Genomic DNA, 15,545 nt, shown 5'->3' with positions numbered 1-15,545 from the left:
TTTTTTATTGGATGTTCTTGATATTTGCAATTTATATATGTTATTTATTTCTTTTTTCGCTACTTTTAGGAAGAACCACGACCACCCACACCAATTTTACACGATCATATACTGACAGAAGCAGTCAATGTAAGTATCAAAGCTGAGAAAATAGCTGAAAACCAAACAATAATGACCTTATCGGCACCGTTGTCGATGAGTTGTACCGATGACGATATCATTGAAGAGGATAAAAATTCGAGTGCGACATCTCAGCAAACGCGACCATACCTCTCCGGAAATAAGACACGACAGAATCTTGAAACAATTGTAGAAGCTATCCGTCATTTAGAAGGTGATCACATGTTGATGATAGATCACTGCTAACTCATACGACGTCTGTGCCAGCTATACCGACACAAGATGCCCCCTTGGCACTTACTACTACGCCAAAACAACATCCAACGCATTTGATTTTGCGACCGAATATTAGCACGAGTTCAATCGCCACAGGTAATACCACATATGCACATTTTCAAAGACAGCAGCAGTGTCGACCCGGTGTTATAGTCGTCAAACAGCAATCGTGATTTGTTTAAATAGAATTCGCAACTAAGATAAATTATATTTACCTGCTTAAATGTAGTCTTGATCAATTATCATAAAAATGAACTGATATACATACATATAAAATATTTAGAAGACTACACGTCATTATATACTATGTATACGCAAACATTTTATCTCGGCACTTGAACCTTATTTAATTATGACAAATCTAAAATTTAAATATTAGTCAAGAGGTCTATTACACAACAGAAAAGTTTTGGTTCCTTATGTAAATAATATATATGAATATTTTTATTTTTTTGTAATAGAAACAGTTTTATAGATCATAAGTTTAGTTGTTAGGTTCATTTAGTTTTTTTTAGGTATAAGATAGTTATTAAGTCACCGTGTATCGTAAACCAATTTTATTGATCTGTGTGAAACTTGTTATGATTTTTTGTTATTTAAAATATTTCCTTTGCATGATATATTTGATAAATTAGATTATTAACAGTACTGCTTATTATGAAATATATTTAAATGGATTTGATAAAATAATAAAACTGTGAAAATTTGGTATACGCATCGTTTGATGGACAATGTTTGTTTGTGCACGTTATTTGATTTTAATGTGCACAGTTTAGTAAAATCAGTTATTAGGAAATATGTTAGGAATTGCGAGAGTAGAGTGGCGGCTACTATAATTATGGTGTGTATTATGAAACAGTTTGAACATGGTTAGAAATATTTGAGATATGGACAGGTTTGATGCAGATGCATAAATATCGAATTGTGACTATTGCAGTATTCAATTAATTCTTTTTATTATATTCGTGTATAATTTATAAGTTTTACTGTCTTTTAATTATATAAACTGTTGTATGTTTGTAACTGAAATTATTTTATATTTCAACAAAAATTCCATAGCATTTGTGCGAATATATGTTACAACATTAGAATAAGAGATAAAAAAACAATTATTATATTGATGAAAGTATTTAAAAGATTCTAATAGATTTCAATTTTTATTGATGGAATAATACAGCATTGACTTGTAAATGGAACAAAATCTCTTAACAAAATAGTTTTGTAATTTATTAGGACAAGATACATTAATTTATTATAGATTATGAAAAATAAGAATTTTTTTCTAATCATTACAAAACTATTATGATATGACATTTTTTGTAAAATTTTATTATGATTTTAAACAAATGTTATATTATTTTTTAAGATACAATGTGTCAATATATAGATATTTAAACACATATAAAATACATATACACATACATCCATACATTATATATATATATATATATATATATATATATATATGAATATATAGATGATCTTACAATACTTTTATATAAATATGAATGTTTTACTATTCCAATTTTAATAATTTCTCATCTTAATCGGCTTGTAGTGAACTGCTAAGTAGGACTATTGGCATAATATTTCTTTGTTTCATTGTCCTAAAAATGAATTCAAAATTTGTATCTGCATAACTGTTATTAAAGATGATTATTAAGGTATAATAAATTATTCTGTGTAAATGAATTCAAATCAGAGAATGACAAAAACACGTAAATTGAAATACATTGAAAGTAATTGTTATTTTTTACTTACATGCTTAATATAAACTAGAATTAATATAAATTATAGATATAAAAATTAACATTTAAATTGGTCTTAAAACATTTTACTGTGATTGTATTTCTAATTTATAAGTAATTATTAATAATGAATTTAAATATCCTCTTATTGATATGAATTTAAGATAAAAGAACGAAAAAATTGGAAATGTTATCTACCATATTCTATAAATGGAAAATTGTTATTTAAATATTTCCTCAAAAGAAATATATCTTAAATTAGATAATAATATATAGTTTGTAAGCTTAGATTGATAAAATTTCTATTGGTCAGAATCTCAGTTAAAGTACCGCTACAATTAAAGGAATGTTAATTTCCTCATTATGACTACTATAAATAATCAAAGCTTGCAATCTAGAAAATAGTATTGTATACCTTTCACAGATTATAACGAAATTGTTATACTGAAATCTAAATCATGAATCTGAGGAAACTATAGGAAATTAAAAAATATAGTAAAATTTTCTTTATTTCCATTTATACATTTATGTAATTTTACATTAATATATATCTTCATTTTATTATGTTTTATGTACATTTTTTAAATGAATGATACACACACATTGACAACATCATTGTAGTTTGTACTCTGTGCATTAATATGAAATGTAGATTTTTTACTGTTGCTTTTTTTATGAATTTACTATGTAATAAAATAATAGCTATACTCTTATAATACATACTTAGTTTTTTCCATAATTTTTGTTTTAATATATTACAGGTTGCTGAAACTGTTAGTAAAATTATTTTAGATTTATAAGAACATTTTTAAGAGTTATAGATATCTTTGAATATTTGATAAAAATAAAATGGCAAAAACTTTGTTAAAAATATTCTGTGTATAGAAGATATCTTTGAATATCTATGGATTATTTTGACCAATTAAAGAGCTGCAAAATTAAGCAATTAAGCAATTAAAGAGCTGTCTCTAAATTGTGAAACCAATTGTGCTACATCTTTATTTTTTAAAATAGATTATATATCTGTTTAAATAATTTAAATTTGTGTAAAGTGCGGTCCTGTACTTAACTGACAGCTCAAAGACCGATAGTTCTTGCTTTTGCCACCACTCATGCGCCACTCGCGTAAACTTTTTTAATATAACAAATATAACTAATGTCATTTAAGAAATGTTTCATTAAAGAGTTACAAATTTATGTTTAAATTTTTAATCATAATTTAAAATTTTATATAGTTCTTCAGAGCGTTTACTGTGTACTTTTTTATTTAGTTTTATTTATTTGTATCAATATTTTTAGGTTAAAAAATTACAATTATTATATTGTCTAGGAGAAAAATTGTATCAATCGTTGATTGACCAAAATAGTTGATTGTCGTTTTTTTATTTGTTATGATATTTCGCCCTGGTTGTTTTCTACAATCTAGACGATATTTTAAGTTGTTTGCAATGGCTAAAAGTAAATATGAATATGTAAAAGATTTCGAAATGGATGACCAGCTCTTAAAAATTGCTGGATTGTTGTCAGAATAGATGGCAAAAATTTTCACAAATTTGCTGATTCTCATGATTTCAACAAACCTAATGATGAACGAGCATTGAATTTAATGAACAAAGCTGCTTTGACAGTCATGAAGGAATTTCATGATATAACAATCAGCTATGGACAAAGCGATGAATATTCTTTTATATTCAAGAAAAATACCTCATTGTACAATCGTAGAAGTGCTAAAATAATGAGTACTGTAAGTAGCCTGTTCACATCAGCGTATGTATGTAATTGGTCAAAATATTTTGGAAACCAAAATTTAAATTATCCACCAAGCTTTGATGCAAGAATAGTTTTATATCCGTCTGATCAAAATTTAAAAGATTATCTTAGTTGGAGACAAGCTGATGTACATGTTAATAATTTATATAATACTTCTTTTTGGAACCTGGTGTTAAATGGAAAGTTATCAAAAGCCAAGGTATAATCTACATTATTTTTCATTTGTTAACTACTCAATCCTTTCAGTTTTTTCTATTGATATCATACTATTTATAAACCTATTTTTATTTATATTTATTTTATATTTTAGGCAGAAGAAAGATTGCGTGGAACATTGTCTTCTGATAAAAATGAGTTGTTGTATTCTGAATTCAATATAAATTATAATAATGAACCTGTCATGTACCGTAAAGGGACAACTTTAGTTCGTAAGATAGTATATGACGATAAAGTTAATAAAGAAAGGCAAGTGATTATTCCTATACATGTTGATATGATCCATGAGAGCTTCTGGAAACAAAATTCAGAAATTTTAACTATGAAGGCACCTTTGACACTTTTTGATGAGGAAGTTAAGCATTTGCCTGATGTGGTTGCGGAGCAACTTAGAATGTAGTATGAATATTTATTTATCAATGATTCGAAATGTAAAAATTTAAATATGAAACTTTGTGATACGTAATATGTATTTTTAATTCATGATACACAATCAGCAATAATATTACTGTCAGAGTCTATCAATGTTATAATAACTGTTATTGTGCATTATACAAATACATAAGGGAATGTGCAATTTGAGCCTAAAGATCTTTTTATTGTAAGTAAGTATTTTAATCAAGTTATTTTTCTTTTTATAAAAGGAAGCAATTCTTATATTAGAGAAATCACTTCATTTGATTACTTCAATTTGAGTTTGTTATACATATTGGGTCTAGCAATTATTTTAGGCTTTAAATTATACAATCAGTGTGTTTATGTTTAAAAATTTTGCAACAATAAGTTCGAAAATGTAAATTCTTGCATAAATTCAAATATTATCTTTTGTAACTTTCAAACGATTATTTCTATATGCATGTAATAATATAAATTTTAAAAATATTAAACAGATAATTTGTATTTTTTAGCATCATAAAGTTGGCTGCAATTGTATTATTGCCACGCTGCTGCCTTCACTCCTATTGTCTTTTTGTCTATTTGACTCGTTTGACAGTGTCAAGTCAAGATGAATTAAGTGTGCTCAAATAGGACTTGTGTTACTATTAAACAAAACTGTTTTATTTGCAACAATTTTGTGAAACATTCAAACATTTAAACCATTAGTGTTATATTAAAAATGGCATCAAATGATAAATTTCGGATAATGGAGGACGAAATGTCCAGGTGAGCAAAATACAACCTATAAAATCCAAGTAACTATACTTATATTATTTATGCAAAATAATGAATTTTTCAGGTTTGAAGCAGAAATTTCCGTGGAGCAATCGGCCTTGATGCATCAACAAACTATGGCTAGACCAGTTATTGGTGTTAATACATATAATCAAGTTCAACAACAACTGCAACAAATTGCACCAGGTTATTATATATTTGTTCATATTCATTGTTGGGTTAACCAATTTTAATTTCAAATCTATCATCAAAAAATAGAGTATTTTAGAAAAGTCGATCTTCTAGCCAAAGACGGACTTTGTTGTTTGTTACTATATCATTTAGCTAGGGTTCTTGAAATGTGTTTTACCTTTATTGAAATGATGCTTTTATATTATTCCAGATCCAATGGTGCATCAATCAATCGGTTTCCCAATGATGTCTTCGTTCACTTCAATTGCACAACCTCCGCCTCCTATGATGTTACCAACGCAATTGCAAAGACTTATGCAGCATACAGTTGATGTATGTAATATAAAATTAATATATTAGTTTAAATAGATTTCATTTTTTAAGATTTGCATAAAATATGGGAAATTTGCATATTTTTTTATTAAATTTTCAGCCTATGGAGAACATCCAAGAAACTTTAACACCATATGAACCTCCGCCTCAAGTTTATTCTGCAGAACCTGTACTAATTGCTAAACCAACAGTGCTAAGTAGTGAACCAAAGTTATATAAACCAGTCGTAGAAGAAAAAAAGGTAATTTTTGGTATTTTTTTAGACACTTAATTATTATTAACCCTATAATTGATTAGAAAAACATATGTTGGAGTTGTCAGAATTTCAGCTACACAATTGATGTATTAATAAAACTAAATCTTTTTCAATTTTCAGTCAAAAGTGGATATATCATCTATGCAAATAGACATAACAAATAGGATTAATCGAATAAAAAGTGAAAGCCATGGATCCAAGCAAGTAGCACCTACAAATGAAATGGCTGCTGTAGCAATTATGCAAGGCAAAGCCTCCTCTAGTTTACAATCTTTTGGTGATGATCGGCCAAGGAAAAAAAATAAGAAGGTAATATTTATCATATAATTTATGTTTCCAATAAATTATTATAATACATAATAATTGATACATGTTTTCTTGATTTAAAGTTATATTAATATAATATTGTCTAACTTATTATTGTCTTGCATAAATATTAAAACATATATTTCAATACTTTTAGCTTATTCGAACAGCAGGAGGTCAAACATGGGAAGATCCATCTCTTCAAGATTGGGAAGATGATGATTTTAGAATTTTTTGTGGTGATTTAGGTAATGATGTGACTGATGAACTTTTGATACGAACATTCAACAAATATCCATCCTTTCTTAAGGCGAAGGTGATACGTGACAAAAGAACCAATAAAAGCAAAGGTTTTGGTTTTATTAGTTTCAAGGATCCTGCTGATTTCATAAAGGCAATGAAAGAAATGGATGGTGAGTAATTTTTATTTTCTTATGAATGAATCTACCTGTGTTTGACTCGAGACTAATATTTCAAATACAAGTTGAGACTTGAAATGTTTACATTTAGGCATCAGCATTTAAATAATGAGTAGCTTGTAGTTTATATTTACAAAATTATACATATTCTATATCACAATCATTAAACTATGAATAATATATCATTGGTATAAACTTTTCCTAAATATCTATAATTAATACAAAAATATTATATTTTTTAAAATGCAAAATCTATATTTTATTATATGAAATTAATTAAAATCACCTATGGTACATTTGTCAATGTGAGTTTATCGTGATTATTTTAAAACAATAGTTTGTGCATGTATAATATATTTGATATTATTTTCCTGCTGATGGTCTCCATCCATAAGAAACCCACAGCTGTGGAAAATTAGAATATTTTTTTCTTTGAGTAGATTTTATTATACGTGGTAGTGGTGTGACCGTTGAATCTGTACCTATTATTTTGTGACCATTTTTTGAACTTTTTATGCGTTGCTGGTTCATGTATAAAACCGAGAACGGCATTCCGACCATACTAACATTCCTAGACTTCATATTTTTCTCCATATTTTTATTAGTCTGTTTATAAGTTTGTGTTTTTCTTTCTTTATTTGCAAATGGGTTGGGTTGATCATTTTGGAGTTCTGCGCTAAGATCTTTGAATTCTACATTGTTTTTATAATCAGTTCTTGAATGAAATGGATGACTCGCAATGTTCACAATGAGAATAGCCAGCAACACCATACACAACAATTTATCCATTAATGTTTCTGTTCTGTAATCAGAAAGATAAATAATTTTACTGACATATTTAATTTTTAAATATCTTATTTTTATTTATTACTTTTAAAGAATATAGCTAATTTTTATTTATAACTTTTAAGGATAATAGATATATAAAAATAACAAACTACTAAAGTAAGTTATTAAATGATTATATTTTTGATAAAATATTGCTAAATTATGGTTGATTAAAACATATGCATTAATTAAATCATCATATAATCTAATACTGAATTTTTTTGTTGGTTAACTTAGTCTTTGCCAGACTACTTTTTTATGCAAATATACAAAAAAATGAGTAAAATCCATTCGAATATATAAGAAAATAAGTAAATTTAAGCTGTTTTTAATACTGCCTCAAATAACTTAAGACAATTTAGGATTACAAAGGGAAAAAAAGTTTAACTAAATAAGAAAAGAATCGGAATATATAAATAAACATAAAGTTTTCTTTAATTATAATAAAACTATTAATTAGATTTATTTTGTAATATTTAAAATACAAATTTATTAAGAATAAGATTTTCAACATATAATCTTACTTTTTCTCAAATCCTTGGAATTTCTGGAACAATTATGCAGAGACTTCGCAAATGTTCGCAAATTTCAAATAAAGCATAAATTTCAAAATTTTATATCAATTTTCATAATCTGTAGTCATGTTCAATCACGAATTGCGCACTATATAATTATAAACAAATTGATAATAGTGATTGTGCAGGATCATAATAAATTTATATATTACGCGATTTTTTTAAAAAAAAATTTAACCCGTTGCGCTCAATTTCGATTTTGATTTGCTCTCAACTGTCGCTTTATATATACTGTAGAGTCATTTCGAATTTCAGCAGATATAACCCAGTTTTTTATGCAATAGTTGACAGAATCTGCAAAAGACTGGTAATGTTCAGAATAAACGAACTTATCGACTTTGCCCATATTTTTAAATACTTGATACATGTCTTAATCATGTTGAATAAAATTTTGTAATTTAAGATAAGTTATAGAAGAATATTTTATTTTAGTTTTTATTTAAGTTGGTTTTAGATACGGGTATCATCAGTTAAGCTTAATAAGCTATGAAATAATTTTTTTCTAAATTACTACCTTGTTTTCAATAGCCAAGCCTTTTTGAATTGCGTTATATTCTTAGATTTAGCATTAATACTCTAAAATCATAAACACATCAAGCTTTAACATTTGTGGACAATTTATAATATTTTTATAGTACAACATTTTCAGACAAGCTACAGCATTTATGGACAATTATAATATTTTTATAATACAACAATTTCAGACAAACTACAACATTTATAGACAATTTATAAAAATTTCATAAAATATACAATATTTGTAGACATATTGCAATATTGTAAGACTATTCATTACAATGTCATACGATTTACAATTTTTTTTAAATAATTTATATCATATTTAGATACTATTTACAAAGTTTTAGTGCAATTTACAAAATTTTGATATAATTTACATTTTCAGACAATTTACAAAATTTTTGTACAGTTTAGGTTAAAACATTTTTACACAAGTTGCAATATTGTAAGATTATTTATGACAATTTACAAAATTTTAAAACAATTTACGTTTTTAGACAATTTACACAATTATAGTGCAGTTTACAACATTATAGACAATTTATAGACAAATTGTATTTTTAACGATTCTATTCATGACAATTTCATATAATTTACTAATTTTTAGATTTTTATGATATTCTTCATATAATTTACAATATTTGAGTTAAATTTATGATGATTTTTTTCATAGAAATATTGAGTCCTTAGTTTTTAATTAAATAATACTTTTTAATTATATAGAGCAACTAACTCCATATATTTCGAATAAAATTGTTTAAATAAGATTAAAATATTATATATTTATGTAAAATTTCTGATTGAATTTTTTTAATAGAATCAAAATTACGATTTTGAGCATACGTATTTATTTTTTTAATTTAAATTTTTAATAGCAATCAAAGTATTAAATAAAGCAAACATTATTTTAAAGAAAATGCATAGAAATCACTGACTTATTCATAGATTTTTTTTGTTGAATACAAGCGATGAATTGAATTCAAGGCTGAAATAAATAATACTTTAGATAGTTGAACTTAATAAAAAAAAATCTAGCACATTATTGAAGATGCCATTGGCAATGCACTTTCATAATTTGAACGAAAGTTTTGGTTCAAGTTCAGGAGAAATGGAACAAGCAAACAAAAAACATTAGTCAGAGGTCTTATTTAAGTCTAAAGTTGATCCAAATTTACATCTGGAATCGTATCAAAGTTAAACTGAATATAATTTTGTTTTGGCTGAAATTTATTCATTTACAAAGCTATTTACTCCCTGCCAGCTAAATATTTGAAATTCTTGTACCAGATATTGTAAAGTCAAGGAATGACGATGCGTTTACAAATCACCACGGTCTGCGTCATATAGAAATGTGTTTTTACAAAAATAACATTATGCTTCTATAAATAATCGAATAATGTAATGATCGTTATATATATATACATATATAATTGGTTTCGGAAGCAGTGGAGATAATTTATATAAATAAATATCAAAGTATTAATGCATGGCATCGCGCCTTAAGAAAAATTGCTGGAACTTCTCGTATCGAAAATTAAAATTTAAAAAAAAACATTGTTTTGAAAAAAAAATGACCTTTTTGAAAAATTAGATTTTTTTTATATTGTCAACTTTTTTCAAAGCAATGCAGCTGTTTTAGAGACGAACTATCGAAGCGGATAAACATTAGTACGGAACCCATAGATCAATAAAATTTGTAGTTATTAATATTTTCATAAAATATTTGATTTGATAATGACGATTTCGACCCCCCAATGGCTTTTTTTTCTTTTTTATTATTTTTCCAAAACCGTTCGACCTGTCTGCGATTCTCCGTTCTCTCAAAAACTAAATTAGCATTTTTGGCACTTTTTGTTCTGTATCTTCGAAACGTGTGGACCTACTTTTACCAAAAACTAATCAGCTGGTCTTCCGAATGATACGAATCGAATGTTTTTCGATTATTCGAATCGGTTGATCCGTGTTCCGACGAAAATTTGTATCCGCATACATACACATACATTCATTTTTTCTAAGAGGACGTCCGATAATCACGTGATCGGTTTTTATAGGATTTTTGGACCTCCCTCCCACTTGGTGATACTTTGTGATATTTAAAATTACCCCTCCTCTCCCACTGAACATCACGTGTAGTTCTAGTTACGTAAAATTTACGAAAAATCATATTTTTTTTTGAAAATTCATATAAAAAGTAAATACACGTGATATTTTACTAGACAGCTTCCTCCAGCCATGATTTTTTGTCAAACCTAAAAACCTCATGTGATTAAAGGACGCCCCCTAAGGTATGCTAAAATGTACAGAAACCTATAAAACGTAAAGATATGCAAGATTTTAACTAATTGTTCAATTTTAACTTCTCCAAGGAGAAGTTTTTGACCTTTTGTGGATGTTTTCTTGATAATGGCTCAACCGATCTCAAAAATTCAAACTCGATAAGGATAAGGACTTTAAAAGGTGCTTCCACTTTGAATGGTCTACCCTAAACTTAAGCGAGTGTTAATTTTAATAGCACAAATGATTTTTGAAGCAAAATATTAGTTATTTATTATCATGATACGGATTTAAATTATAAGTTCATATGCATATTTAGTTCATAATTAAAGACGTGGCGAGTGCAATTTTGCTGATCTGACAGAGTACAGTTGTCATCCAATGATATCGTTTTTGATTTTGATTTCATTGACATTCTGCGCTTCCAGAAAACCATTATGGATCTATTAATAACTCTCGTTATATTAAAAATATTGAATATTATGCCGCCGGGGTCGTGACACCACTAAAAATTCACTTACGAGGCGACCTTTTTGAACTCTACGGGCAGTAGATCAAGAAATTCTTATAAATTAATGAATAAACTCATTCCATCCCATTCTTGATGATTCTTTTTACATAAGTCGAACTCTTTTAGTCAGTTCAATCAATTTGAATTTGTTTTTGTTTTAAGGCGACTAGCCGGCGCTAAGTCGTAAAATTTTAATTGGGTTTACTATTAATCAATTTATGATTTTCTTTCGCAAAATGTTTGATAAAAATAGAGACAAACACTCGCTTATCGAAATTTTATAGTTTTGTATCTAATTCGCGTCACGTGTATCTCATTTATGAACTACATTTTATTAAAGATTGTATTATTTACAACATTTGTCTCTATAAACAACATACGTTTATTCTTAGAGATATATAAACATATATATTATTCATAACTTAGTAGCCAACATGTCGAATTATGAATAACTATAGTTTATAGTAGCATTTTGCAGACATGTATAATACAATCAATAAGAATTGAGATTTAGTCAATTGAAGTTTTCAACGGTTTTTTTTTGCTAAAAGCTAATCAATGCGAATTCCAGCTGATATCTTATATATATCAGATATATTAAATTTTTTAATCGGTTAACTGCGGTTATCGAAAATTTTCGTCATGGAAATTTAGCAAAATTTTGTATATTGACGAGTATATTCGCCATGCGTTTAAAACATATCATTTCGCTATTCAACTTGAAATTTTTGAGAAAAACTAAGTATACGAGTATTCAAAAATGTATAAAATATGTGACTGTATAAAATAAGTAATTGTAAGTGGTATTTTACCTTCAGACATGTAGCATGAACTTCCCGAAATGTGGAAGTATTTAAATAACGTATCTAGTATCTACTGTTTAAAATAAACCCATCTTTCTCATCCGTTGTTTTAAAAGCCCATCTTACTATGTGATTGACGAATATACTCATCATAAGCTTACTCTTAAATGAGAATGACACAGTTGTTAACTGATTAAATTAATAAATTAATCTAAAAATTATTTTTCAAAATATGTTAAATTTAAATCAATTATCGTTTATCTCGGTAAATGATGCACCTCTCAATTTGTTCCTAAACGAATTCTCGCCCACAAATAACCTAAAGTTCCAAAGCGCTGATTCACAATTCTGATTTTGATTCGAGCATTTGACAGAAATAACTTTAAGTTGATGAAAATATTTTTGAATGTTTATATTCGCGAATTGCGAGATAAATATGTATTTGCCGAATGTGCCAAAATTATAATCGCGGTAAATATAACAATAGTTATCTTCATTTCGGTAAAAGAATAAGTAGAACTATATATCTTTTTTCCAGGACGTTATGTGGGCAGTCGTCCCATCAAATTGAGAAAGAGTTGCTGGAAAAACAGATCCCTCGATGTGGTTCGCAAAAAAGAAAAGGAAAAGCAAGCTTTGCTGAACATGCTTACCAGCAACACACGACAATTTTGAACAAAATCAATAGATTTTTATGAATTCAGGATTTAAATAGTGAGTTTTGTCTATTCATGTGGATAAATTATTGTGTGTTTCTTCTTTAAAGAGAATATTTGGAAATAATGCTAGGAAATATTTTAGTATATAAAACAATTATTATAATAAATGCTGATTTTAGAATATAATAAATGCTTATGTATTTTTTTCTTATACTTAATTCGTCTTAATCTAACAAAGTTGCGGTAAATTCAACGCTCAAAAAGAGACAACATTGTGAGTTGTCTAAAAATATAAGTTGTAAAAATGTTATATAATGTCTCACCACAGAATGTTGCAGATTGTCTGTGATTGCTGCAAACATTTATGAGAAAGTTGCACATTGGCTAAGAATGTTGCAAATATAACTTAAACGTAAAACTCAAATCGCATCGTATCTTGCTTCAGTTTATCATAATCGTCCCAATTGTAAATGTTACAGATCTAGATAATTTAAAAAATGCGACCATGAATTGTAAATTGTTAACAAAGCAATGTTAATTAATAAAATTTCTATTAAAAAATAAGTTAATATGAGTTCTCTGAAAGTCAATATCTATTTTCATTTCTTTATTTATTTTTTTTATCGAATTTTGGTATTATACACAATTTCAGATATTGTAGTTGAATTAATATATTGCAATAATCTATTAAATACTGTACTTTTTGAATTTTTCGACAAACACATTTTTAAAAATTTAATAATTTAATTGTTCCTGTTGTCATTTAAATTGACTACTCGATCATATCAATGCGATCGGAAATTTAATAATATAATCTAAGCAACAGGGAAAACTTCAAATTGTTTTCAGCAAACAATATTATTGACAAATTGTTTTGTATCAAAGTGATGTAATATGTCTGACGAGGAAGAAGGAGAAAGTCCACGAAAGAATGAAGGTGAAGATGCAGACAAATATCCTTACGGGGTAAGCTTACGTATTTCTATTTTTTTTTATTAATTTATTTATAAATAGAGCAATCATAATAATCAATAATTTCTGAGGTATTTGTGGTTGAATACACAAATGTGTACGTACAAGTACACTTAAATAATTGGGCTGAAAATTGTATTTTTATTAGAGGTCACTCACTCCATTGGGTAATTTAGTAATTCAGCTTGGATTCTTGGCCTGTTGCAGAGAAATTGACTATATTCCGCGAACATTTTCTTCTTCCAATTTGTTCTACAGTTCTTTCTGATGATTCGTCTTTTAATTTCTACTAGCTGGCGTGTGCAGCAATTTCTAATCAGGCAATCTTCTTTTAAACCTCATGGATTTAAAAGTCTGGGTTTTTAACTATTTCTTTGAAATTAACATATTATTATAATTGTTTTATGTTATAAGTCTATCCTTTTACAGGATTACGACGGAGAGCGTAACGTTTTGGGCGACAGGCACGGATTCGGATGGGCTTTACTTCCCAATGGTGATCAATATGAAGGTCAGTACCGAAAGGGCCTAAGACACGGAGAAGGACAGTATGTTTTTAAAAATGGAGCTAGATACTCTGGTGAATGGCGCAAAGGTCTCAAACACGGCATTGGAAAGTGAGCCGAATACTATTATTCTCAATTATTCTACATATAAATCTAATAAGACAAAAAACGTATTTTAAAATTATCACTTTCGTAGATTTTTATATACGGATGGATCTCGTTATGAGGGAGATTTCAAAAAGGATCTTCGCCACGGTTTTGGAGTTTATTATTATCCAAATGGCGACAACTACGAAGGATCGTGGCGCCGCAATAAACGACATGGGTTAGGAACTTACATTTACGCATTAACTCAGACAAAGTTTATGGGTAATGATTTTTAATAATAATATTACTTAATTTTGACCAAAATGATATGTAAGAATTGTTGTTTTATTCTTATTTTTTATTTTATTATATTGAGGAACAATGTTGCCTTTATCAGGAACTTGGCAATTTGGCGTAATGGAAGGTCCAGGTCAGTTAGTTCATCCTAGACATCGTTATTATGGCTCCTGGTCGCGTAACTTGCCTCGAGGGAACGGATGTTTTACTTTTGAACTTAATTGTATGCAACACGGTTATTATACTTGGATTCGAGATCCTCAATTTGATGCTGCCATATATGAACAATTGAAACAAGAAGAGCAGCAGCCTCCTCAGCAATCAAACGACGCGGTTAGATTAAACATATTTTCATTATTATCAATCAGATTTGGGCTATCAATAGTATTCCAATGAGATTTATATCTCTTCAAAATAATAGTGCTACCCTAATATATCTTTCAGGAGGAGGACCCTACTCCAACTCAGCCCAAGGGTGTTGTACCCCTATGGAGGGCAAGAGCAATCACTAAATATTCACCAGATTTGCTACCGCCGCAGGCTGTTCCACTTCCTCTTGAAGTAGAATCTCTTGATTCGCCACTCTCTGAACCATATTTGTCACAAATCGAACTTTTACATTTCGAGCCGGAATCGCCTTGTGCTAGTTCTGGGGAAAATGAAAGATTTGGAGAAGATGGAAACTATTTGAATAAAAGTGAATAACACTAAAAGCAGAGCTTAGTT

General features: G+C 27.9%; 2 protein-coding genes and 1 pseudogene across 2 annotated transcripts; all 3 read left to right on the top strand.

The window, feature by feature from the left end:
• Positions 1 to 3,469: 3,469 nt before the first annotated feature.
• Positions 3,470 to 4,692, top strand: LOC113390980 (annotated as a pseudogene).
• A 439-nt stretch (positions 4,693 to 5,131) lies between these two features.
• Positions 5,132 to 12,974, top strand: LOC113390981 (RNA-binding protein 42-like). The gene is made up of 7 exons (XM_026626967.1): positions 5,132 to 5,294; positions 5,368 to 5,489; positions 5,686 to 5,807; positions 5,908 to 6,048; positions 6,184 to 6,372; positions 6,527 to 6,782; positions 12,837 to 12,974. The coding sequence occupies exons 1-7, from the start codon at positions 5,248 to 5,250 to the stop codon at positions 12,971 to 12,973; spliced, it is 1,014 nt and encodes a 337-aa protein (XP_026482752.1). The 5' UTR covers positions 5,132 to 5,247; the 3' UTR covers position 12,974.
• An 877-nt stretch (positions 12,975 to 13,851) lies between these two features.
• Positions 13,852 to 15,524, top strand: LOC113390983 (radial spoke head 1 homolog). The gene is made up of 5 exons (XM_026626970.1): positions 13,852 to 13,923; positions 14,359 to 14,546; positions 14,632 to 14,804; positions 14,920 to 15,152; positions 15,264 to 15,524. The coding sequence occupies exons 1-5, from the start codon at positions 13,852 to 13,854 to the stop codon at positions 15,522 to 15,524; spliced, it is 927 nt and encodes a 308-aa protein (XP_026482755.1).
• The last annotated feature ends 21 nt before the right edge of the window (positions 15,525 to 15,545 follow it).

The sequence above is a fragment of the Ctenocephalides felis genome, unplaced genomic scaffold (genome assembly GCF_003426905.1).
Source record: "Ctenocephalides felis isolate EL2017-DRISC unplaced genomic scaffold, ASM342690v1 CF-g0.4_SCAFFOLD_03720, whole genome shotgun sequence".
Classification (NCBI taxonomy): domain Eukaryota; kingdom Metazoa; phylum Arthropoda; class Insecta; order Siphonaptera; family Pulicidae; genus Ctenocephalides; species Ctenocephalides felis.
Note: the sequence above shows the minus strand (reverse complement) of the source record. Positions and strands in the feature narration are given on the sequence as shown.

Bases quoted from the DNA above. Each gene is read 5' to 3' on its own strand.
- LOC113390981 (XM_026626967.1), top strand. From the start codon at position 5,248: ATGGCATCAAATGATAAATTTCGGATAATGGAGGACGAAATGTCCAG. The intron at 5,295-5,367 runs GTGAGCAAAATA...TGAATTTTTCAG, and splicing joins ATGGAGGACGAAATGTCCAG to GTTTGAAGCAGAAATTTCCG. The intron at 5,490-5,685 runs GTTATTATATAT...ATATTATTCCAG, and splicing joins ACTGCAACAAATTGCACCAG to ATCCAATGGTGCATCAATCA.
- LOC113390983 (XM_026626970.1), top strand. From the start codon at position 13,852: ATGTCTGACGAGGAAGAAGGAGAAAGTCCACGAAAGAATGAAGGTGAA. The intron at 13,924-14,358 runs GTAAGCTTACGT...ATCCTTTTACAG, and splicing joins CAGACAAATATCCTTACGGG to GATTACGACGGAGAGCGTAA. The intron at 15,153-15,263 runs GTTAGATTAAAC...TATATCTTTCAG, and splicing joins CTCAGCAATCAAACGACGCG to GAGGAGGACCCTACTCCAAC.